Raw genomic sequence first — 22,157 nt, forward strand, 5'->3', positions numbered from 1 at the left:
GAGCGAAGTGTTTGCTAGTGACTATAGTAAGCTTAATACGAGGATGCGACTAGCCCTCCTATGGATCTAAGCGCGTAGCACGCTCTGGTACATCCTGTCGCGCTTTCACATGTAAGAAAGGCAGCCCTCGAAATTCCAGACGTATCTCTGGGCGCGAAAAGAAGACCAGATTCATGTCTGATTCGGCGCCACACCGGTTAACGAGCTCGACGCTGCTGTGCAATATGAATGATGTGCAATGTGAACCATGCCGCGTATCTGGAGCATCTTTGAACCTGAAAGCTGCAGTTTGCGGTCCAGACCATCAAGTCTCTTGATGCACAAGTTGTATAGTCAACTCAGTTCAGTGCTCAGCTCAGCACTTGATCTATGTAGCCAACTTCAACCGGCGCGATCTTGCGCGCAATCCGCGACTTTGTCGCAACCATTGCTGATTGGTTGGTGCACTGATCCCTGCGCGCCGATTGGTCCGCTTTGCATCGTACGAAAAGATACTGCTGGTCGGCGTGCGACGTCATGCTTTTGCCGGCGCTGCGTCACCGCTGGCGTCCCACACTCGATATTCACTGGCCAAGAGAAGCAACTCGAGACGCACGCAGCATGCGGCTCCTCGCAGGACGCCATCTCGATGGTCGATGGCCTTGGAATCTGTGAGATTCCCATGTGCTCAGATCATGACGCGGCGCGAGAAGCCGGGCGTAAAAATAGAGAGATGCCTAATTAGGACAAAAAGCCTCGCGTTGCCAGATCTTGGCGTTTGTATCCAATCGCATCTTGTTCATTTTCGGAAAGTCGCGAGCTCGATGGTGCTCCTGCGGGTCGTCGACGTGATCGCCGACATCTTTGCGCAGATCGGACCGCAGCACAACACGCCATCGAATGAGCTCGTACCTGACAAGTTCCGCAGGTACGCATCCGCCTGCATGGGCGAACGCGAGGCTACATGCATCATCTTGTAGCAAGTGGTATCTCTCGCCATGGCAGCACGCATTCGAGTTTGTGTGCTATATGAGCATCCTCATCCCGCTGAGCATCTACAGCTACCAGTGCGCGATCCAGCACCCGATGTGGAGGGCGCAGCGGCCCGTGCGCAAGGCCACGCCCCTCGATTTGGCGCTTGGCGTGGGCACCGGCGTGTCCTATATCGCGGTACGCTCGTCCACGCCATGACCTGTGTTTATGCTCACGATGCACGATAGATTGTCTACTACAAGGCGCTAGCGCCGGGCATGTGGCGGCTGCCGTACGCGCTTCAGCCGTGCCACACCCTCACGCTGCTCTTGACGCTGCTCACCGTGGCGCGCGGCAAGACGGCCAATCTCTTGTTCCAGGTATTGCGACTCTGGCTCTGTCCTGATCACGCTCATGTCGCCGCGTAGGTGTACGTGACCATGTCATGGTCGTCGGTGCTGGCGCTGAGCTTTCCCGACATGAGCGACTACGAACACTGGGTGCGAGGACGTCTTGTGACAGCTTTGATGGATGGCTCACTATGCAATGCGTAGGGCGACTGCTTCAACTACTTTTATGAGCACATTATGATGCTGCTCGTGCCTTTTGTGCTTTGGGTACGGCTTGCGCACTCGCCTGCATGAGCCTCACAGACCGCTCATGTTGCTTATAGCACACGGGGCGCTTCGACTACATTGGCAGCCCGAGCTGGATCATGTTTGGCTTCACATTCATCGCGCTCTACCACGCTGCGATCCTGCAGATCGTTGTGCTCGTCACCGAAATCAACGTGGCAACGCTCATGGTATGCTCTGATTGGCGGCGACGATCGATGACGAGCCGATGCATTTAGACGCCACCGGCCATCCTCAAGGACATTGGCATTTATTACCGGCCGGCGCAATATTTGATTTGCTTTACGCTACATTGGCTCTACAACGGCGTCATCACGCTCGGTGTTTCGTCGTTTGCGGCGGCCTCAACAGCCAAGGATGTGCCGTCGCCCAAGCAACTCTAAGATCTTGGACGGCTTGTAGACATCGAATAATAATACTACTCGTTCGACACCAATACGCTATGGTCGCTCGGTCGCGACGTGATCGCACGGCGGTACGGTGTCTACTGCAAGAGTAGGTCTTGTTTGGGTAGCATACCGTTGTGCCCCTGGCCGCCGTTAACTGAATGTAGGACGACTGCGGCTGCGCTGCAGGACATCGACGGCGGTCGTGAATATTATTAGCTGAAGGCTTGCGCGGCGATTCCAAATACACCAGTGTCGCTCGATCGATGAGACTACCTTCGTCGTTGGTGTTGGTGGTGACGCGAGCTGTTTGTGGCCCCTTTCAAATGCAATCTTCTAGGGTACAGACGATGGTTTGCGACCGTGGTATGTCGTCTTGCCACGCATCTTTCAGCTTTACCAAGACAAATGACCAACTGGACCCGTGCTTGGTAGCAGTGCCCATTCGTGTACCTGGATCTCGGGAAGCATTTTCGCGCCAAGTGTCATTTCCAAGTCATGCTCCTACCTGCAGCAAGCCCTACATGACCACCAGTTCTTATATACATGTGGCGGCGCCTAGACACACGATGCACCCCCTAATGATGACTTGCAGGCGCCCCGCAATGTTCTCCCTCCTAGCCACTCCTAGCCACACGATAAAGTCATTACTTCTTTGGCTTGGCACCGCGTTTTGCTGTGAAATCGCTCCGACAAGAATATTCTAAAGGTCACTTGCGACCTCCATCATGGACAGTGTGATAGCTCCAGACGTCGAGGTGCGCGAGACGTCGAGTCGCCGGCAGCTCGGGAAACCATGTATCCCTTGGATGGTTGCTTTTGCTGTGTCAAGTGCTCAATCCTTGGCGCAGGAAACCGAGAGGCGGCCATTACTTGGAGGCCGCTTTACGCGAAAATGCAGTATGGCGTTGGCAATGATAGACGTGGAGGCAACTTGGTCGCTTGCTTTCAGTGTTTGGGAGTGTCCTTGGTATTGTCCTTGGGTACATGCAGTACGTCCGCTCCCCGAGTTTCTGCTTGATTTGGTGCCCGCGTAATAACGTTCTGCGAAGGGTAGTCGACTGATTTGGGCGAATCAACCACATCAAGTGGGTGGGCTGATCTTTGCAACGCTCAGCCAACTCGAACAGTTGGACGCACCGCCTTCCAGTCCAACGTGATGTACTGTGTCGGGAAGCGTCCCGTCTGAGATCGGGTGGCACGGCCGACCGCCGTGTACAGCCGAGACGAACAGCTCAACTACTGCTGGTAGGGCGACATGCCTTTGCATTGCACCTAAAATGGTCTCAAGATACCTACTGCCTAGTACCAACACGTCTGCGTCAGTGTCTGCGTCCCGACCATCTGTGTTGAATCCCAGAGCTTCCCAGAGCCGAAACAAACGAGCATTCTCAGATCAACGCCAGCACATGTCTAAGAGACCTGCAGCATCCACGCACCACTGTACCGTTTGATGAGAGTGTAGTGGACTCTCAGTGACTCGCCGCCAGCTCTCGCCGCCAAGATTGTCTGTCGTTCTGAACGAATTGCTCGGATTCCGCCACCGGAGCCTGCCACCGGCAGCGTACAGGCAACCAAATGTAAAAAAGTAAACAATGCCAATGATTTTCGTGTGAGGCTACATGCAGTACCGGTACCGCCCGCTTACAAGTACCAAGGGTCAATAAACAGTATATTGACCCTTTCCAGTACGAGTGCTGTGTTTCTCGGAATTCTGAAGTTGCAAAGAAAAACAAAAATGAATAGTCCCCAGCGGGACTCGAACCCGCAATCTCCGCCTTCGGAGAGCGACGCCTTATCCATTAGGCCATGGGGACCCATATGTTCGAAGAAAGTACACATGCCACATGATTTTAAAACATAGTCTATGTAAAGTTGAAATATTCAAGGCAGCGTGTCTGTGGCCAAAAGTGTCATGGTCTTGTTTGTCGCTTGCGACGTTGCATTCTATTCCGCAGAACCTCGCTACTGCGTCCGTGAGAGCCTAGCGTGAGAGCGACTCTCGTCACCACACAACGGTACCGTATGGAAATCAGATTGCGATCTTCGGGTTTATAATCAGAGAAAGGTTGTCGAGTCGCACGAGTGACCAGACGAGGATGTTCGGTCCCAACGGGCTCACTCTTTCTTTTGCCACGTTGTGAACGATGTTGTTCCGCCTCGCGACCTTGGCGGCGGTCGCTCTCGCGGCCGACAACATTGCGTCGATCGACGTGACGCTGCCCGTCAACACCAACCAAGTGCACTACGACACCCCCGCGTGCAAGGTGGTGCTCATGGACAATTATGTCTTTGGCCATTCGTACGGGAAGCCGTACCAAGGCGCGTTCCCGATCCCCGCGTGTGCGTCCGACCCGGCCAACTCGTTCGTGTATCTGCGCTGGTCGGCATCGGTGCCTGCCGGTCGGCAATTTGACCGCATCGCTGCCGTGTGGGCCAACGGCTTTGAGCTCCTCCGCACGACGACGCAGGAGCCAAGCCGCAAGACAGGTGTTTTTGCTGCAATATTTTTCGACCTGCTCACACGATGTAGGTGCGACGTGGGAGGTGCTCAAAGACGTCTCACACTACAAGGACGTCTTGGCGGCGGGCGGCAACGTCGTCGTTGCTCTTGATAACGTCGTCGACCAGACGTACACGAGTAGCTTCACCGTGAGTGTGACGGCCGAGTTTTACAAGCCCAAGGACGCCTGCGGCAGCGACATTCGATCGGCGCCGCTGCAGCCTGACAGTGTGCTGAGCATTTCCAACAAGAACGGGGCGTACGGCTGGTTCCAAGTGCAGCCGTCGACACCCAGCGGCGGCCTCGCTACGCTTCCGCGCAACCTCGATCAGCTTTTCCTTGAAGTCTTTACGAGCCACCACGGGTGCGACGAGTTTTACTACACCAACCCGCCCAACGAGTACAAGGAGCCGCTCCAGACCAACTGCGGCAACGGAGCGTTCCGTGAGTTTCAAGTGCTCGTTGACGGCAAGCTTGTGAGCACCTTCTGGCCGTTCCCGCTCATTTACACGGGCGGTATCTCGCCGTACATGTGGCGCCCGGTCGTTGCGACCGGCGCGTTTGAAGCACCGACGTACCTCGTGGACTTGACGCCCTTCCTTGGCATTTTTGTCGACGGGAAGGCCCACAATGTGAGCTTTAGCGTCGGGCACGGCCTCGACTACTGGCCGACGTCTGGCAACCTCCTCGTGTACCTCGACAAGGCTGGTAACCAGACGCAGGCAGTCGTGCAGAGCCAAATGATTCCGGCCGCGGTCGTGCCCAAGGTCGTCGCCGATGTCCACGGTATGGTTTCCAGCGCTTTTTGAAATTGAGATTGAGATATCGTGCTCGGATAGGTCTCGACATGACGATCAAGACGACGGCGACGCGTCAGAACGCCATTTCGACTCGCATCACCACGTCGCGCGGCACCAAATTGTACTCGGTCGAATCCGCTTACACCTTTTACAACGACCAAGTGTACACCAACAACGCGTCGACGCAGTGGTTTGACCAACGTACGACCGTGACGACGACGACGACGATCACGTCATCGGGGGCGCCAGCGTTCAAGCGCGTCACGAAAGAGGAGTACCCGTTTACTGGCAACACGACGTACGTGACGTACTCGACCGAAGGTGCTTCGCTGCACGCCCCGGTCTTACCGGCCGTGCGGCGCAATAACCACCCAGAAGCTCTCGCCGCCGACGGGTTCCGGCTCAACACGACGATCGATCACGCGTTCATCAAGGCGACGACGTCGACCGGCGACGCCTCGGCCTTCCGCCTCGGCCTCTCGGATGCGACGGTCGCGATTCGCCAGCAAGCCGATGCGTACATGGACTCGCTCGTCGGCGGTTCGGGCAACCATGTCGCGTACCTCGCGGCGTCCAACGCCACGGGCTGCTACTCGCATGACGTCGCTGCCTCGGTCGTGGGCGGCTACCTCAAGGACGTTCAGGGCACGTCGTGTCCTGCCCTGTAGGCTCGTACCAAGGACACGAAATGGATGTATGCGCCCTTGCTAGTCAATGCATCACTGGTTTTGAATAAATATGCTGCCGATAAGGTGGAGCATTTCGACGGCCGTGAGGTTTTCATTTTCATTTTCATTTTCATTTTCATTTTCATTTTCATTTTCATTTTCATTTTGGCCGATGGCCGGACAGTATGGAGATTTCGCTACGCGCTAACCACGACGTTGCAAGTTGAAGAAGAAGCTTGTGCGAAGATCGCAATCGTAGAATGATGATGGTCGTTTTAAACGCGGCCGGTCAAGATCGTCGCCAGCAGCTGCATGAAGTTGACAGGTACATGCATGAGCTACCGACGGCCGTCGCTTGTCCAAGCTCAGCCGATCGCTACACTGTGCATATATGCGCTTGCGTTGTCTCACATAGCATATGAGGCAGACGCAGAGAAGAGCGCACGCAGCAAAAGAGATTAAATTACGATCGACAACTATGCATCCGTCTTCTACGCGCGCGTCTACACGAATGGGCAGTAGAGCGTCTCGTTCTTGAGGTAGCACGTCAGCTTGGTCACGGTCTTGCTCCGCACGTCGTCGTCGGACGACGAAAGCGGCGACTCGACTTTGACCTGGAGCGCGACTTCGCTCAGCATGAGAAGGTTGGTCGAGCTCGAGCTGTCGTCCGAGTCGGTACCGCTCGGCGCAAACGTCTTAGCGCGGTTCTTGCGCCACCACTCCTTGAAGTAGACGTTCCGGCGCTCCTTGTTCTTCTCGCGCCATTCCTTCATCTTTTGGAGGCGGTGGGCCTTGTTCTTGGCGTGGTTCTCGCGCTTGTACGCGAGGCGCCGCTCGCGGTTCTTGATGTGGTACTGCTTGCACTGCTCGTTGCGCCGGAGGCGCCGCGCCTCGGCCTCCTCGGGCGTCAGGACCTTCTTGGGCATCGCAGTGCAGAATTGGAAATGGACCGCTATGGAGATCTTGGGCTTTTTTCGAAGCCGCCGATTGGCCCGCATCCGGAATTTCGAAGCCAATCCGGAAGCCGCGATCCAAAATCTCGAACGCGATCTTTGGATGTAATCCGCTAGCTTTGGGACAAGCAGGCACAGTTAGCGGCTCAACACCCAAGGAAGACGAAGACGCCGTACGCCTTGGCGTTGAGCTAGGCGAGTGCAGACGATGCACGTGGGTGGTGATCGACCAACAGGTGTACACTCGGGCTGCGGAGGCAGTGGTTCAAAAATGATCGACAAGATTGCAACCGTTTCAAAGCCTTTCTCGCGTCTCCACGTCACCTTCTGGCTGTTTACCTCGGGTCGACGAGGCTTGCGAGGTCGCAGCCCAAGACTTTGGATTGAAAACACAGGAAGATAAATCTACTACGGTTGGACTACGACTACGGCTACAGAAGGGTCTACTGCTAGGTCTTGCTAGTGGTGGTGGTGCTCGTTGGGCGGGGTCGGCGGAGGCGACGCGTCGACGAGAGAAGGAGGTACGAAGAGGTGGCGGTGCGGGCGGCTTGGATTCCGTCGTCCAGCATGACGACGCGCGGCGTTGCGGCTTAGGTCATGCCCAGATAGAGACACAGCAGCTCTTCATCTTCCTTCTTGACAAAGCGGCCTTTCACACGGAGGCGCGAGTCGGCAAAGTTCTTGCGGACGCCGTAGTTGATCTTGCGTCCCCACGTGCGGTGCTTTCGCTTCTCGAGGTATCGCTGGATGCGCTCGGCGCGGTCTTCGGGCGAGTAGCTGCCGATGCGCTTCGTGCCTTGGTCGCTGTCGCTCGAGCACCATGATGAGACCGAGAGCTTGCGGTCGCGCTGGTGCGCTTGCAGCCGCAGATCGCACTCGCTGTCCTTGTCGAGCACGATGAGCTGGCCGTTGCGGCGGTGGTGGTGCGTCGGCTTGGCCTCGACGCTACTCGCGCCCAGGTGCAGCTCCTCGACCTTCATGCGTTTCAGGCCTTGCTCCATCTTGCGCATCGTGTCAATGCACCACGACTCGTCAATGCCCGTTGGGCTGCTAAGGATCTTGAACTCTTCGTCGGCGAGGCGCGTGAGATGCTTGAGCGACGACGTCGCGTCGGGCTTGGCGCGGCGCAGCGACACGAGCAGCGGCTCGACGTCCGAGTCCGAGTTGGACTCGGTCTCTGCGGACGAGAGCGATTCCGAGGCTTTGGTCAAGGCCATGAGGCTCTCGGCAATCGAGATGTCGTCGACGGCTTGGAGCAGGAGCATGGCGTCCAGGATGGTCACGCGAGAATTTCAAGCACTGAGAAACACTTTCGACGGCGACGCGGCAGAATGCAGGTCTCCGGCCTGCCGCCCGCCAAGACCTCTGCAAACAAATAGATTTTTTCTTTCCATACATTGGACGCCTGCGTTGTACTGTGAGATACCTCTATAAACCCATAGGAGGACATTTTCGATATTGTCGACAGATGGGCGACGTATGCGTTGCCACAGGTTCACGTGTTTGCGCACCGCGCGGTTTTCTACAGCATACAAAAGCCAAGACGACGTGTATTTCACACGGTGGGAAACCCATGGGCACCGACGCGCATACAAATTCCAAGAGCATACAATATAATGCGCCCGGTGTCGTCTGATCCGGCTTCTTGCCGCTGGCTCGATTTTATTTTATTTTATTTTCGATCTTTTTTGGTCAGAGACACGTGGCAACGCATACAAAGCCCAAGTCGGCGACGTAACGGGGCGCGTGAAAAAACCGCGAATCTTGGATCATGCCGATTTCGCCGCCGCTGAGCGCCACGCGCCGCGTGCCAATTGGAGGTTGCAAATGCATCTTCTCGCGCGCCGCCACTGCAGTCAGTACGCCGCCTTGCCCAGACATCATGTGCGTGTAGAGGAGCGTCGTTTCGGGGATCACGCGGGACGCTGAAACGCCGGACGAGGACTGCAGAATTCGGTTGCACCGTGGCACGACGCCACAAGCTTCTTCACACGGTTACTAGCACTCGGCGAGCATTTCGATAGGCGGTCCCACGCGCATCACGTCTTCTCGGAATGCTGCTCCTGCAACGTGCCGGAGCTGCCAGGCTTGTTCATGGCGCACGGCGACGTGATACCGCAGTGAACAAGCGTTCGCTGACGTCACAGGTTGGAGGAGCAAAGGCCAAACTGATGTGTGCTCTTTGCTGTAAACGATAATAGTGTGCGATGCGAGCCCGCGGCAGGAGCCAACCCATAAGCGAAGTGCTACGACTCAGAGCTCATAGATATCTCCTTTACGACGATGTAGGCTAGTTCCACCAACGTATTATTGACGCTGTTTCACGTGACGATTTAGATGGTGGTGCCACGAGAGAAGCCTTGGACCTGCTTCAACCACACTATTTTTGTTGCATTAGGAGAAGGCCTTATCTCAGGACACAATTCGGCGCAACGTGTGCACGGTGCCTGATTTGGAATCAAGATACTCGGCTGACCAATCAGCGTGCTTGAAGTTTAAGATCTTCGAAAGCTCAAGCGCCAGTACTTTCTTTTTGCCATGTTCCGCCGAGCGCTCGCCAAGCGCGCATGGCCGCAGCGGGCGGCGATGAGCTCCATGGGTCGCCACACGGGCCAGCGCGCGACGCTGGACCTCGAGAACGTCCAGTCGATTACGCCATCGCGCTTCACGCAGGAAAGCTACTTTGCCGAGCTGCGAAAGCCCGTGCTCGAAGCGACGACCATCAACCCCGAGACGTACCAATCCGCCGAGTACCATGAGAAGGAGCTCGAGCGCCTCTTCGCCAAGGGATGGCAGATCGTTGGCTACACCGAGGTGCGTCTTTTGCCCTCGCTGTGCATGTCTTAGTGTACATGGGCGATGGTTGTAGAAGCTCAAGCAGCCCGGCGACACGATTGTGGCCACGGCCGCGGGCCAGCCGATCATTGTCACGCGCGCCAAGGACAACGAAATCCGTGGCTTCTATAACGTGTGTCGCCACCGCGGCGCGCAGCTCGTCGAGAAGAACGGTCGGTTCCCGGTCATTAGCTGCCCCTACCATCGCTGGGGGTACGCGCTCGACGGCCGGCTCTTGGCCACGCCCATGTTCAAGGGCGACGGCGTCTCGAGCGAAGTCGACTTTGGTAACGAGAAGGAGCCGACGCCGGCGGTCAAGGCGGCGTTTTCGACCGAGTGCGTCAAGAACTTCAACAAGAAAGACTACGGACTTTTACCGGTTCGCATCGATACGTTTGGCCCGTTTGTGTATGCCAACGTGAGCGGGGACGCGCCGCCGCTCAAGGAGTACCTCGGCGACCTCCACGAAACGCTGGTCGAGTACCCGTTCAGCGACCTCGTCTCGTACAAGAGCAGCACGATCCCGGTGCAATGCAACTGGAAGCTCCTCGCCGAGAACTTTATGGAGTACTACCACCTTCCGGCCGTGCACCCCGAGCTCTGTGACGTGTCGCGCGTCGACGACCACCATCGCGCCCAGGTATCGACAACTCTAAGATCTCGATTCTTATTGCTACGATGCACGGTGCAGGGCACGGGCTCGTACATTGGGTTTGTGACGTCGCCGTTGACGAACGGGGGCACGCCGCTGGACTTGGACCTGCTGCCGCCGATGCCCGGGCTCTCCGGCGTCAACCAAGTGACAGCGTGGTTCCACCACTATTTTCCCAACGCGTTTTATTTTCTCTTGCCGCACGGCGTCTACTGCGTCGTGCTTGAGCCCACGGGTAGCGAAGATATTTGATATTTATATTCACGGATGTCGACAGGTCCCAATACGACGACGGAGCACGCCGAGCTGCTCGTGCACCCCAACGTCTATGACGCACCGGGTACGCGCGAGCTTCTTCTGTCGATGATACTGACGTATTGTAGATGCCGAGGCCAAGCTCCAGAAGATGTGGGACTTTTACGACATGACCAACAACCAAGACCTCTCGATCTGCGAGCGCGTCCAGGTCGGCATCAAGGCCAAGAACTACAAGGGCGGCCGCATGACCTTCCGCTTTGAAGAGACGATCCATCGGTTCCAGAACATGGTCGCTGACTACATGACGGGCAAGCCCAAGATCCCGACCGGCGACGAGTCGCCGCCGTATGCTTTTGAGCGCGACTTTGCCGCCGCCAAGAAGGACGAGGCGCGCTGTGCGTAAGCAACGTCGAATCCACGCTCGTTTGATTTTGCGTTGCATGTTGCTACTTGCGCACAACCTCGACGTACGTCGACGCAGCGTCTTTTCGGACCTTGAGCAGTGTTGTCGCCTGGAAATGACCTCCGTACAGCACCACAAATAATACCGCCGAGGTACCTTGGCATGCACGCTCTACGACACGTTGTGATAGGACCGAGCTCCGAGTAGAGAGTGGGTACCTCGTGGTGCGAGATGCAAAAAACTTGGCTCTGGCCAAAGTGCGCCCAAATCAAGTCGGCAACGACAAGCTACCAGCAGCATGTACGTTGTGCGTGTTGGGATCAGTAAAGAAAGACCTGGTTGTGCTCGTCCAATGCCGCGTCGATCTCATCGAGAATGTAGAGAGGCGATGCGCTGTAGTGTGCAAGCGCAAACACATAGGCCAGTCCTACAAACGACTAAGTTGCACCTTCACATAGCGGCGTACCCAGCAGTGTCAGTTGACCGCCCGACAGCTCGCGCGTCGTTTGGCGTGATCCATTGACGGAAAAGTAGAGCCCACACTACGCCAGCATAAGAAAGGTGCATCGTTTGGGTGTCGATACCTCGAGGGCCTCCGCTCGGGTGGCCTGCAATGTGGCGCTTTTCAGCGGTACGAGGCGAGAAAAGATGGCTTCGAACGTTGCGCCGACACTTGCAAAGGCGATTTCTTGGACTTTGGCGCTGAGATCCGAAGTCACCGAGATACCAGTCTCAAGGTTGGCAATCGAAACATCGATGCTGGCCGCGTGGTCGCGGCACTCGACGAGCTTGTGTTGTTTGCGAGCAATCACTTCGGCGTTCACGTGCTGATGCTCCAGAGATCGGTCGTTCACCAGCCGCGTCGAGCGTGCCTGCAGTTGCTGTAATTCGGTCTCCGTCGCCTCCATTTCAGCTAGAATCTATGCAATCGTGCAGCTCACTCTTTTTCACACACACAAGTACCTCGGCGCTGGATCGTGCGGTCGTGCTCGTGCCTTGTAGGCGTGACGAGGGTCGCTGTCGTGGCAGAGAAGTAGCAACCAGCGCCGCCTTTTTTTCGTTCCATTGGAGCAGCTCTTCTTCTTCGAGAGCCACCCGCATGTCCAGTTGACTTGGGTTGTTCTGATGAATATGTATATCCTTTGACGAGCCGAATACCGTTTGTCTTGCAGCAAGGTCCGATACACCTCGTGCTGGCTTTTGGCCGCACCAAGCTGCACTTCAAGGTCGGCGCGCTCTTGCTCCAGCGTACCGAGCTTGTCTTGGTGCTGAAGCACGTACGACTAGTCGTACTTGGTCAATGCTGTCAGCTATCTGGAAACGAGATAACCTTGGCGTCGTGAAGCGCTTGCTCCAGATCCGCAACTTCCTCTGCAAGTGTCTCACAGCGCTCGCCTGCTGCGCGAAGCTTGGCTTGTTGGAAGCGTCGTTCGTGCTCCAAAGCGTGCAGTTGGTCGTTTTTCGCTTGAAGGGAGCTAGAGAAGTATCAAGTCCCATCACACGACACACAACCTACGCGAGCACACGAGCGAGTTCTTGGTGCCAGTCGGGCGTCGTCGTTTTGCAAAAGGCTGTGCGACTCGTGCCGAGGTCCACAAAGACTCTGCGCTGGAGCTGATGGTGAACGGCTGCTTTTGCGTCTCGCTGTCGTGGACACATCACGAAAGAATTCCAGTAGCACAACATGACATACCTTGAGTTCGATATGCTCCTCGTCAAGCTGTGCGCAACGCGCCTGGACGAGGGACTTTTCGTGCTCCAGTTGCTGAATCGTGTTCCTGATGCGCGATGGAATGCTATTCCAATCCAACAACTCTGGACGGCAACGTACTGAATGCGAGCGTGCTCGTCACGGTGTCGCATTGCCTGCTCGTGGTCGTCATGGCGTTGAAGCAGCTCGGCCTCCCGACGACGCAAGAGCGACCTACGACAAAGAAATGATTTCCAAACAAGACTTTGAGCAGGACGCACACGCGATCTGAAAGCGCATGCAGCTGCACCGCGTTCAAAAGACCCGTGGATCGGGCTTGGGCAGGGCTGCTCCCTCCGGTCAGCACCTACAGCTCATAGCAGGTGAGATGGAGCCGTTTGCTAAATGTACCCCGGAGCTGTGCATGTTGAGTGTCTTGGTGACACATGGAATGCCAAATCGCTGAAGAATGTGCTTGGCAGTCGCATCCGAGTCCACGAAGAGCCACGCCCCAAGGGCTAATGTGTGTGCGCTGGAAACGCAACAGGAGATAGACGGCTTACCTCGACGATAGCAAGGCCAAAGCTCCAACGCACAATCATAATCTGACGAGAAGAGCTGGAGAGGATCGAGAATGCGATCCCCAAACTCGCGCTGGAGCTGGCTCCATTTTGAATCCCACGCGCGCGGACGAACTTGAAGCTGCGCGAGGGGCCTTGTGTCACAGAGTTTAGCGTCAAGGCTTGTGTTTGCAGATGTACCAGATCAAGAGACCACAACGCCGGTGATGTGCGTTCAGAATGCTTTTTGCCGTCTAGTAAACCGATACATGACGTCATATTCGGGTGTGCTATCGATGCCATCCATACCTCTGCCGTATCGCATACGCGGTGAAGAAGTTGTCCATCAAGAACGAGACCCAAAGCTGGCCACCACGCCGAGAGGTGCGGCTGGAGTCGAAAGAGCGACACCAAGGCCCCGTAGTCCCCTATAGTTTTAAATTTGAGAATAAAGCATCCGACGCTTGACGCACCCGATCCTTGGCGCGGTGGCTGCGCGTGAAGGCCTGGGAAGTGGCGCATCTCATGGTCAGCGTACGTTTGTTGCTGCTGCTGCAGCTCTCGTCGAAGACGGTCCATATCGTTTGGAATAGTGCTTGTAGGAGCACGTTTCAGCGCCGCGCGGTCTGCGTGTGCGGCCTTTTGACGCAGGTCATCCATTTCCGTCTCAAGCTGAGCGAGCTCTGCGCGCATCGTCTCCATAGCAACCCCCTACGTGAGAAATGTTTGCGAAATGAACCCACACGCACCACTCAATTGCACTCACGTTCTCTGCGAGACGATTTGCAGAGCCCGATGCTAGCGGCACGTCACTGGCGTCCGCCATTTTTGCTTCAAGCGACTTGCGAATGCAACTCGTTGTATCGCTATGTCATGCTCAGATTTCAGAGGATGAAGTGTATGGACCACATACGGAGCTGTCCAAGGCTGCGCGTCTTTCACGAGCTTCGAGTACCAGGCAAGTGCTCGCCGCTCGAATGTCAGTTTGGCAATGATCTGTGCAAAAACCTTCAACTAAACATCCGACAATAAGAGTCATGTACCTGTTCCTGCGTGTCCATGGAGTCTCGGCTTGCATCCCGCTCGAGGCGCGCCACATCGTGATCTTGACGCATGGCTTCAAGTTGGGTTTGCAGCGTCGTTTCTTGGGCTGTTGCTGCCGCAAGGACATACTTGACCTCTTCGATGGTTGACGAGCACCGCTCCATCGCATTCTCAATCACGTCGAGGGACTTCGGTGGCGTTTTCTTGACGAGTCGAGTGAGCTCGTCTTGCATTGCATGCTGTTGGCCATGCAAATCATCCAGCGCTGCTTGGCACGTTTCAATGTGGTCGGTGATGGTGGCCAGCGCTCGCGCCGCCTCGGCTTCCACTAGAGATAAATGACAACCCGATACCACCACCCACGTCTTGCTGTACGGGCCTGGCGCTTCTCGGTTTGAAGCCGCTGGAGCGACGCTTCTTGCAGCGCGATTGCATGTGTGAGCTGCAAGCACGTGAAGAACTGCGCTCTCGGGAGGGGTACGTATACCTTTTGAAGGTCCACCTTGCGCGTAAACGCGGCAGTTTGGTGCTGCAGCGTTGCTTCCTAGAACCACGACGGGTATACTGCCATCCAATGTAGTCGTTGTGCCTACCAAGTGGGCAATGCTTGATTGGATTGCAGCGAGCGTCGGCTTGAACTTGGCGATCGCGAGGCTGGCGTCTTGACGACACTCGAGAAAGTACTTGGTGCCTGCTGCCTACAGCGCTTTGACGACACATCGATACATTGCAGAGCGAAGCAGACCTCACAGAGGTACGAGGCAAGTTCGTCTTCCTTCTTCAAGGCCTACAACTCGGTTCATACATGTGAGGGATGCTGCTGGGAATACCATCTTGTGCACGAGGTTTTGCTGGATGAGCCTGCTCGTCGTACCAGGTCGTGAGCTACTTGAAGCAGTGAGCATGCATGTACCACAGGGAGACGTCCATGTTGATGCCACAGGAAGCGCGAAGGAAGCGCTTCAACTCTACACCCAGCGTCTATCATGGCCCGTCGCCACCACTGCCAATGTACCTTTTTTGGCCTTGGCGCGGTTGTTGACGTAGTAGACGCGATGCCCCGACGGAGCGAGTGTCACGCCGACCGAGGCTTCTCCCTGGCCTAGTCCCATGACTTCCTCGTATCCTTGCGGACGAGACGACGTACTTGCAGTCGTGAGCGTCAGCTTGATGCTAGCTTCCTTCTCGGCGCAGTTGAGGAGGTCCTTCCACTGCTTCACGCGAAACGTGGCGAGGACGCTGCTGCCCATCGCGAAGCAGATGGCCTCGAGGAGGTTCGACTTGCCTACATCATGGAGCATGGTCGAGGCGCCCCTCGTTGCGCTCGTCCCGACCTGCTCCGTTCGGCCCCGTGATGCAGTTGACACCGGGGGAGAAGGCCATCGCGTGGCTTCCGCGGAAGCTCTTGAAGTTGGTCACGTGGAGCTGGGTGAGCTGCATGAAGGGGGTCGTCCGCGCCGGCCGGTTGCGATATCGCGCGATCCCGGTAACTCTTCCACTGTCAAGATCGTGACTTGCGTTTTCTATGTGGATACAAGTTTCAAATGTCCATAATACAGAATTTACATTTTGTTTCAAATACCGTCAAATACACTGTCCCGGTTACGCGCGTGGCATGGCGCACCGTTGATTCAATAATGGAGGATTCATCAAGGGAGTTAGGTAGGATATCTAAATCTATAGAATGCTCTTGACTCTAGCTTATCTCGGGCGCAGCGGCGACTTGGGCGGCGATCGCGCCGGCGACTGCGGCGGGCTGTTGGATTGCTTCTGCGCAATGAGGTAGTCACCTTGCGGGTTGATGGTCGTCTTCTTGTTGGGCGCCGGGCGGCCGAGGCTTAGTCCTTTCCCGGGCATGAGCACCTTGATGCCCGCTTTCCGCATGTCGCCGAGGCTCGTGAGGATGCTGCTGCCTTCGCTGCGGAACCGGCCGGGTGACGCCGCACCGCCTTTCGGGATCGAAGTCGACTCCTCGGTTTCGTCGGACGGAATTGCCGAGTTGATGGCGTTGCGCATAATGTCCTGGATCTCTTCCATGAAATCTTGCTGCGGGCCAATGACGCTGCCGGGGCGACAGAGGCGCAACCAGCCAATGACCTCGCGCGCCGTAAACTGCTCGTGCTTCATCATGTAGCAGCCAATGCACGTGCCGGTGCGGCCCAGTCCGGCCTTGCAGTGAACCGCGACCGCGCCCGGCGTCTTTTCGGAGGCCTCAATGAACTGCTTGATGATCGACATGGGGGCGTTCGTGCCGTCGGGATAGTACAGGTCGAGGTGGTCGATCCCCGCCGCGACGAACCGGCTCTTGTCGTAGCACTTGTCGTTGAGGCGCACGACCAGCGTCACGTTCTTCTGCTTGAAATACGGAATGTAGTGCTCCGGCGGCAGCGTGATCTGGCCGTTCTTGTTCGAGTACTTGTTGTGCGGGCCCGCAAACGCGATAAATTTGCGCGAGACCCAGCTCAAGTCGCCGTTCTCAACCTTCTCATAGTGCTGGTACTCGTCGACGTCAAAGGTCGACACATCAATGTAGTTGCTCTTCATGCCGCGCTCGAGGCCGTCGAGCACGTTCTTGACGCTGAGGTCGTACGAGCACTCGAAATCGGTTGCGTCATGGAAGGGCGGGAAGGTCTGGCGCTCAAACGGCGCATACGCTGTAGCCGCGTCGAGCTTCTGGAAGAGCATGGCCCAGCAGCAAAGAATGCAGACGGCATTCGCTCGGCGCTGGCCATTCGTGCTCGAGTAAAAGACGACCTTGGCGTTGGTTTTCGCGGCGTGCGCCAAGTGCTCGGCGATGATGTCGTTGAAGCGGAAGACGTGGCCAATGTTGAGCGGGCCAAAGTCGAGGCAGTAGTTCCAATACACGAGCTGCGTGTCGATCGAGAAGAAGATCGTGTTGTCCTTGGCCTTGGGCTGCGACGCGACGGCCACGTAGTAGAGCTTCCCGGGTAAGAACTCGATCGTTTGGCTAAGGTCCACGACCGAGCCCGCGCGCGTGACGGCCATGCTAGCAAAGTTGGTTTGTGTCCCACGTCGCCCTCGTGCTTTGCAAAAGGCGGTTGAGGCGGACCGCCATTTCGCCGCTATTTGCGTTCAACGCCATTGTCGTTGAAGTTGGCGCGCTATTCATAGCGCGAACTATGCTCTCTGTGTAGTGTACTAGTACGAGTTTAATTTCAAATTTTATAAATAAGTCGACGCCATCTAGGCGACGTACGAGAGCGTTTCGAGGTACATGGCGATCGCTTGCAGCGTCAATGGCTGCATCGCCTCCAAGTCGAGCTGAATTTCGTCGACAAAGTCCATTTGCCACAGCTGCCACGACGGCTCGCACTGCGCAATGATCTGGAGGAGCCCCAGCAGCGCTTCGCTTGAGAGGTTGGTGATGCGCTGGACGATGGCTTGCAGCTCGGTCGCGCTCGGCGTGCTCGGAAGCGTCGTCGTCGCCATTGTCGGCATCATGCACTGGACTTGTGTTGCCATGAGCAAATGAGAAAGTGAGTAAAAGTAAAATGAATCAATTTGTTGGCGTAGCAGCAAAGAACGTTCCGGATACGCCGCTGGCGTTCGTGATCACAGGAATGCATGTCCATTCGAGCCAGAAGACCATCACTCAACACTATGATGGCACGCCGCCAACCCCATAATCGCTTGTCCACCGCGCGTCGCAGGACAATACTCTTGGAGTGTGTTATCACTAACTGCTGCGACTAACGGCGACCCGCGGCGATCGCGTGCTGCGTGTCGTGCACCTTTTGCATGAGCGCGACACACATGAACTGCTTGCGCGCCATCTTGCGCACTTCCTACGTGCCATGAGCTCGAGACAACACTAGCGAAAGGTCGACCTTCAAGAAGACACTGAGCTCGATCTCGCCGTTGGCAAGCGCGCGGTCCATAAAGTAGAGTGCGTCTTCGATTGCTTGTTGGTCGGCGTACGCGTCCAGTTGCCTGTACCAGTCCATAGTACTCGGAGGGATAGGGTATTGATTAGCGTACTGCTGCGAGAGTGCATCGGCCGGCACGAGCACTTCATCGACGTCCATCTCTTGCTACACAATCGGAGTTTGAGTGTGTGCTAGGATTTCCAGAGCCATGCACCGACTTGATTTTCCTGCTCGGAGAGCCACTTGGTGACTTGGACGTCCGTGTCCTGGATGTGCACGAGGGTTTGGTCGAGCTCGTGCTTGAGCTGCTGAAGCGACTGTTCGCCTTGCACCAAGACGTCTTGGCCGTGCGCAACGTCGCGCTGCGTTTCAAACTGCGTGTCGATTTCCTCTAAGTCGTCGTGAGGCGTCTACGATCACAGCAAACATGGACCGAACCTCGAATGCGCTTGTAGAGTTTTTGCATTTCATGCTGCAGCTTCTCGGTCGCTTCCGCCTTGAGCTTGATCGACGGGTCCGGCGCCGGCATCGGCGACGAGTACGCAGCGTACGAGGGCTAAAACGATTCAGAAATGATGCCACAAAGCAAAAAAGTAAACTTGGTTGAAGCTCGGGCTCGTGTACTGGGCCGGCTGCTGCTGCTGGTACGGGTACTGGGCCGACGACGACGACATGGACTGCTCGTACGGGTTGGTGTACGAAGGCGTGTACGTTGGCTGCGGCGCAGGCTGGTTGGCCGGGCGCTTGTAGACGGGCGGCTGCGTCCCAAACACCGAGCACTGGTACCTACATGGACGCCATCAGTGCTAGTAGAGCTTGCGCAATCGTATCGCACCCAATGAGCTCCACGAGGCTATGGTCGCTGTCCCAGTGCGTCGAGTACGGCAGCAAAATCAGACCGTTCTGGTCCACGTGCGGGTGGCCCGGCCGAATCTACGCATGGTCAGCGGTCGACAACGCACTTCACTCGCCTACCATCATATCGGCTGTTGGGCGCACGTAGCACGTCGGCGCGGCGAACGGGTACGCTTCCGGCATCCAAATCTCAACGGGGATGTTGTACTGGTTGCCATTGTAGTAGATCGGGATCGTGCCCGAGAGGCTTAGCATGGTGCTAGAGCAAACATGTAGGCCAAGGGCCCATCTGCGCTCGCATACGCTACCTCGTTGTGCCATTGTTGTGCGTGTAGACGCCACTCTGCGGGGCGAGGGACGGGATTTGGCGGAGGAGCGTCTCGACGTCCTGGCGGACCCGCGTCGCGTCCTAGCGGTGCGCCGTCAGAGGTTTTCTTGGGGCGCAAGCATCGAGTACCGTGTAGGAGCGAAGTGATCCCATGATGCGCTCAAGGGCGACGACGTTGGTGTTGTACATGGCCATCCTGCAGTCGGCTCGGGCGGCGGGAGGGGGCTGGAAACTGCGGCTGCCGTTCTGCGTTCCCGGAGTGTATGCGCGGAATGTAGGTACCCCATTTATTTTGCACAATAGAAGACTTGGGATTTGTATGTGAAAGAAATGGTGCTTTCGATCGTGTTTGCCACTTGCCTGCAGAGGAGGGCGGGGGTTCGATCCCACCCGTGCGGCACTAAACCGCATTTTCCGACGACTTCGACAAGATACTCCTCACTACAGACAACTTACTGCGCAAGGTGACACGAAATGTATCAGATCAAGGCGACACAGATGCTTGCAAGGCTACGGATGACATGAATTCGCGGCCCGTCACTGCGCACTCAGAGAGAAAGCGAACGCTCGAGTGCAACGTTTTGACTAGTGTTGTACACTGGGATTAGATGTGGGCGCAAAGCTTACGGAGCTGCTTGTTGACTCACCATCCTACAGCGTCGCGGGTCGTGCCCATATCACGCAAATATTTGCGAAATCAACGACGCACCCCGGAATCCCATGCTGTGCCAGCGATCCCGCGCTCGAATTTCGCACCTGCACTGCTGTGCTGGTGCATTTTGGGCTGCCTGAACCTAGCGCACCGTTCTCGCCCATGCCCATAGATGAAGGTACTACTCACGCAATCTCCCCTGCACCCTTTTACATTAAAATTGGAGAATCTCGGTCAGTCTGGCCGTCGTTGGACCTACAATTTGAGAGCTCGACCTCTCACTTCAAAGCTCGAGCACATGCTTTCCAGGCTCAACCAATGTATCTGGCTTGCTTTGCCCTCTTCGCGCTGGTGTATTCTCACTCTATCGCACGTCGATTCTCCAAGTGTCAGCGCATAATGAAGGTGCACCGTTCCAGTTTAACTAGAATGTTATCAATGATGAGAATCTGAGACACGTTGCCTTCGAGAAGGGTGACGGACGACGTGTGGCTCATAGAGGCTGAGAGCGATGAGTCCGTCACGTGACAAGGCTGGCCGTCAGTGGACACGTGAGTCCATTCACCTTGCAGGACGCGCACGTGTGAGGCAACGCTGCCGTTGAGTGTGTAGCTCTAGCGCGTGGCAGATCGAAGTGGTTGCACGACGGGCTCCATGCGGAACCGAGGCATGTGATTGCGACCAAAGAGCGTGATAGGGACGAGATTACCCGGCGAAGAAAGCATGGAAATCCTACCATGGCGCTGCCATATGCACGAATTCGCCAAGATACTAGGTATGGGAGCATCTTGCTGTACGGCGCTGCGACGCCAAATGTTCATTTCTGAATTGCCCACAACCAAGACAATGTACTCGACTGGCCGCTGGACCACCGAAGAGGTGCGTACGAGGCGCACCAGCGCACTCGGTCTCCAACGTTGCGGTCGTAGGATGAGCTCTTGCGACAACTCATTGAGCGTTACCAAGGCGCGCCCGTGTCGTGGATGGTGCGCGATCCTCCGACGTGAGATCTCAAGATCCTCATGGCGGCGTCGACTAGGACGTGGCGCGTGCGATGAAAACGCGCTCGCGACAGCAGTGCCAGCAGCGCTGGACGCGGAGCCTCAGGTAGCCATCCCGCCTCCACGCGAAGGGTCTCAAGCGCGTCGTGTAGCCAAGGTCGCCCCCAAGGGCACTGGAAGCGCGTCGAAGACGACATGCTCTACCTCATCATGTGGCCATCAACGTCGTGCGAGAACTGGGACGAAGTCGCCCAGTGGATGGAAGCCTACCTCCCGTCGTGCCACCGCAGGTACGGCTGCATGCTTGAAACACCAATTTCCCATTTCGAGCCCAGTGCCAAGGCATGCCGCGACCGGTGGTGCAACTACCTAAGCCCCGACATCCGCACAGCGTACGCACGCCTGAGATTTTCGCCTCGTATACCAGCTCACTGGTGGTTTAGACCGTTTGCACCCGAGGAAATCGCCAAGATTGCCGAGTTGCTTCCGATTTCAAAGAGTTGGGCCAGTCTCGCGCGCCATTTGCCCGTACGTGTGCATCTTCTATAGCTACAAAGCTGATGCGGTGGACCAGGGTCGTCCGGCGCGGCTTATCAAGGAGGAGTGTCGAAAGCTTCGCTGGGACCGCCTCATGTCACCGGGTATGTGTGAATCCTGCAGCACTCATCGATCTGAGAGTTGCGCAATAGGTCGTCCCCAGCGCGAGTCGACCCACCACACACCGTCGTTCTTGGACGACGACTGGTTCCACATGCAGTTCCTCGACGGCGACTTTGTCGAGTTCAAGTGAGCTTGGGCTCGAGCAATATGTATGAATTTCTGGATTTATGTGTTTTGTGGCCTTTTTTAACTATGTGAATGAAATTTGACGTGCATCGTAAGACCCCAGTTCTAGAATCTTCGTCTCCTCCAACATCGTACAAGTACTGCATTTGGAGCTCCAACGTGTCGGTAGAGAATTGGAATAGAGGTTCTAGAAGGAACAGGCATAGGCCAGCCCAACGCAGTACTGGGCAAGGTACATAATCCAACTCGTTTGCACCTTGGCTAGCAACAAGCGCGACGCCTGGACGTTCGATCGCACGTCGTGAACGAT

The 22,157-nt window shown here is 56.4% G+C and overlaps 10 protein-coding genes and 1 non-coding gene across 14 annotated transcripts; 4 read left to right on the forward strand and 7 right to left on the reverse strand.

Moving 5' to 3' along the window:
* The first annotated feature begins 772 nt into the window (after nt 1–772).
* On the forward strand, nt 773–2,081 carry SDRG_10741 (hypothetical protein). The gene is made up of 7 exons (XM_008616746.1): nt 773–907; nt 960–1,149; nt 1,200–1,331; nt 1,380–1,451; nt 1,506–1,568; nt 1,625–1,756; nt 1,805–2,081. The coding sequence occupies exons 1-7, from the start codon at nt 804–806 to the stop codon at nt 1,967–1,969; spliced, it is 858 nt and encodes a 285-aa protein (XP_008614968.1). The 5' UTR covers nt 773–803; the 3' UTR covers nt 1,970–2,081.
* A 1,635-nt stretch (nt 2,082–3,716) lies between these two features.
* On the reverse strand, nt 3,717–3,789 carry SDRG_10742. Its single transcript has one exon. It is a non-coding gene; the product is annotated as a tRNA-Arg (tRNA).
* Nucleotides 3,790–4,106: 317 nt separating this feature from the next.
* On the forward strand, nt 4,107–6,057 carry SDRG_10743 (hypothetical protein). Its single transcript, XM_008616747.1, has 3 exons — nt 4,107–4,462; nt 4,506–5,261; nt 5,315–6,057. The coding sequence occupies exons 1-3, from the start codon at nt 4,120–4,122 to the stop codon at nt 5,941–5,943; spliced, it is 1,728 nt and encodes a 575-aa protein (XP_008614969.1). The 5' UTR covers nt 4,107–4,119; the 3' UTR covers nt 5,944–6,057.
* Nucleotides 6,058–6,385: 328 nt separating this feature from the next.
* On the reverse strand, nt 6,386–6,876 carry SDRG_10744 (hypothetical protein). The gene has a single exon (XM_008616748.1). It carries the CDS (start codon nt 6,867–6,869, stop codon nt 6,447–6,449), a length of 423 nt encoding a protein of 140 aa, XP_008614970.1. The 5' UTR covers nt 6,870–6,876; the 3' UTR covers nt 6,386–6,446.
* A 309-nt stretch (nt 6,877–7,185) lies between these two features.
* On the reverse strand, nt 7,186–8,267 carry SDRG_10745 (hypothetical protein). The gene has a single exon (XM_008616749.1). It carries the CDS (start codon nt 8,159–8,161, stop codon nt 7,487–7,489), a length of 675 nt encoding a protein of 224 aa, XP_008614971.1. The 5' UTR covers nt 8,162–8,267; the 3' UTR covers nt 7,186–7,486.
* Nucleotides 8,268–8,641: 374 nt separating this feature from the next.
* Nucleotides 8,642–11,747, forward strand: SDRG_10746 (hypothetical protein; the record flags this gene model as incomplete). 3 transcript variants are annotated; one of them, XM_008616751.1, is made up of 8 exons in its annotated part: nt 8,642–9,181; nt 9,234–9,710; nt 9,766–10,371; nt 10,423–10,618; nt 10,661–10,723; nt 10,767–11,196; nt 11,252–11,385; nt 11,426–11,747. In XM_008616751.1, the coding sequence occupies exons 2-6, from the start codon at nt 9,435–9,437 to the stop codon at nt 11,042–11,044; spliced, it is 1,419 nt and encodes a 472-aa protein (XP_008614973.1). In that variant the 5' UTR covers nt 8,642–9,181; nt 9,234–9,434. The 3 variants fall into 3 exon arrangements, with proteins under 3 accessions (XP_008614973.1, XP_008614972.1, XP_008614974.1); XM_008616750.1 differs by having other exon boundaries at nt 10,767–11,385; XM_008616752.1 differs by lacking the exons at nt 8,642–9,181; nt 11,252–11,385; nt 11,426–11,747 and having other exon boundaries at nt 9,435–9,710; nt 10,767–11,044.
* On the reverse strand, nt 10,960–15,863 carry SDRG_10747 (the record flags this gene model as incomplete). 2 transcript variants are annotated; one of them, XM_008616753.1, is made up of 30 exons in its annotated part: nt 15,673–15,863; nt 15,486–15,623; nt 15,354–15,440; nt 15,252–15,306; nt 15,169–15,199; nt 15,084–15,125; nt 14,932–15,036; nt 14,826–14,882; nt 14,714–14,780; nt 14,338–14,666; nt 14,208–14,290; nt 14,061–14,160; nt 13,768–14,005; nt 13,604–13,722; nt 13,496–13,548; nt 13,298–13,449; nt 13,146–13,252; nt 13,016–13,101; nt 12,876–12,968; nt 12,738–12,822; nt 12,561–12,688; nt 12,375–12,519; nt 12,203–12,327; nt 12,008–12,155; nt 11,629–11,964; nt 11,511–11,586; nt 11,380–11,471; nt 11,263–11,331; nt 11,201–11,215; nt 10,960–11,153 (listed from the first exon to the last, which is right to left on the reverse strand). In XM_008616753.1, the coding sequence occupies exons 1-30, from the start codon at nt 15,776–15,778 to the stop codon at nt 11,088–11,090; spliced, it is 3,333 nt and encodes a 1,110-aa protein (XP_008614975.1). In that variant the 5' UTR covers nt 15,779–15,863. The 2 variants fall into 2 exon arrangements, with proteins under 2 accessions (XP_008614975.1, XP_008614976.1); XM_008616754.1 differs by lacking the exon at nt 15,673–15,863 and having other exon boundaries at nt 11,088–11,153; nt 15,486–15,639.
* Nucleotides 15,864–15,964: 101 nt separating this feature from the next.
* SDRG_10748 (hypothetical protein) lies at nt 15,965–17,403 on the reverse strand. Its single transcript, XM_008616755.1, has one exon. The coding sequence runs from the start codon at nt 17,342–17,344 to the stop codon at nt 16,040–16,042; it is 1,305 nt and encodes a 434-aa protein (XP_008614977.1). The 5' UTR covers nt 17,345–17,403; the 3' UTR covers nt 15,965–16,039.
* A 139-nt stretch (nt 17,404–17,542) lies between these two features.
* On the reverse strand, nt 17,543–17,788 carry SDRG_10749 (hypothetical protein; the record flags this gene model as incomplete). Its single annotated transcript, XM_008616756.1, has 1 exon — nt 17,543–17,788. The coding sequence occupies one exon, from the start codon at nt 17,786–17,788 to the stop codon at nt 17,543–17,545; it is 246 nt and encodes an 81-aa protein (XP_008614978.1).
* Nucleotides 17,789–18,048: 260 nt separating this feature from the next.
* SDRG_10750 (hypothetical protein) lies at nt 18,049–19,603 on the reverse strand (the record flags this gene model as incomplete). The annotated part of the gene is made up of 10 exons (XM_008616757.1): nt 18,049–18,144; nt 18,187–18,289; nt 18,338–18,390; nt 18,444–18,616; nt 18,664–18,781; nt 18,825–19,011; nt 19,061–19,158; nt 19,201–19,339; nt 19,389–19,489; nt 19,538–19,603. 10 exons carry the CDS (start codon nt 19,601–19,603, stop codon nt 18,049–18,051), a joined length of 1,134 nt encoding a protein of 377 aa, XP_008614979.1.
* Nucleotides 19,604–20,859: 1,256 nt separating this feature from the next.
* Nucleotides 20,860–21,942, forward strand: SDRG_10751 (hypothetical protein). The gene is made up of 8 exons (XM_008616758.1): nt 20,860–20,939; nt 20,990–21,046; nt 21,100–21,167; nt 21,214–21,351; nt 21,397–21,453; nt 21,505–21,589; nt 21,636–21,702; nt 21,751–21,942. The coding sequence occupies exons 1-8, from the start codon at nt 20,874–20,876 to the stop codon at nt 21,849–21,851; spliced, it is 639 nt and encodes a 212-aa protein (XP_008614980.1). The 5' UTR covers nt 20,860–20,873; the 3' UTR covers nt 21,852–21,942.
* Nucleotides 21,943–22,157: the final 215 nt, after the last annotated feature.

Source organism: Saprolegnia diclina (genome assembly GCF_000281045.1).
Source record: "Saprolegnia diclina VS20 unplaced genomic scaffold supercont1.37, whole genome shotgun sequence".
NCBI lineage: Eukaryota > Oomycota > Saprolegniomycetes > Saprolegniales > Saprolegniaceae > Saprolegnia > Saprolegnia diclina.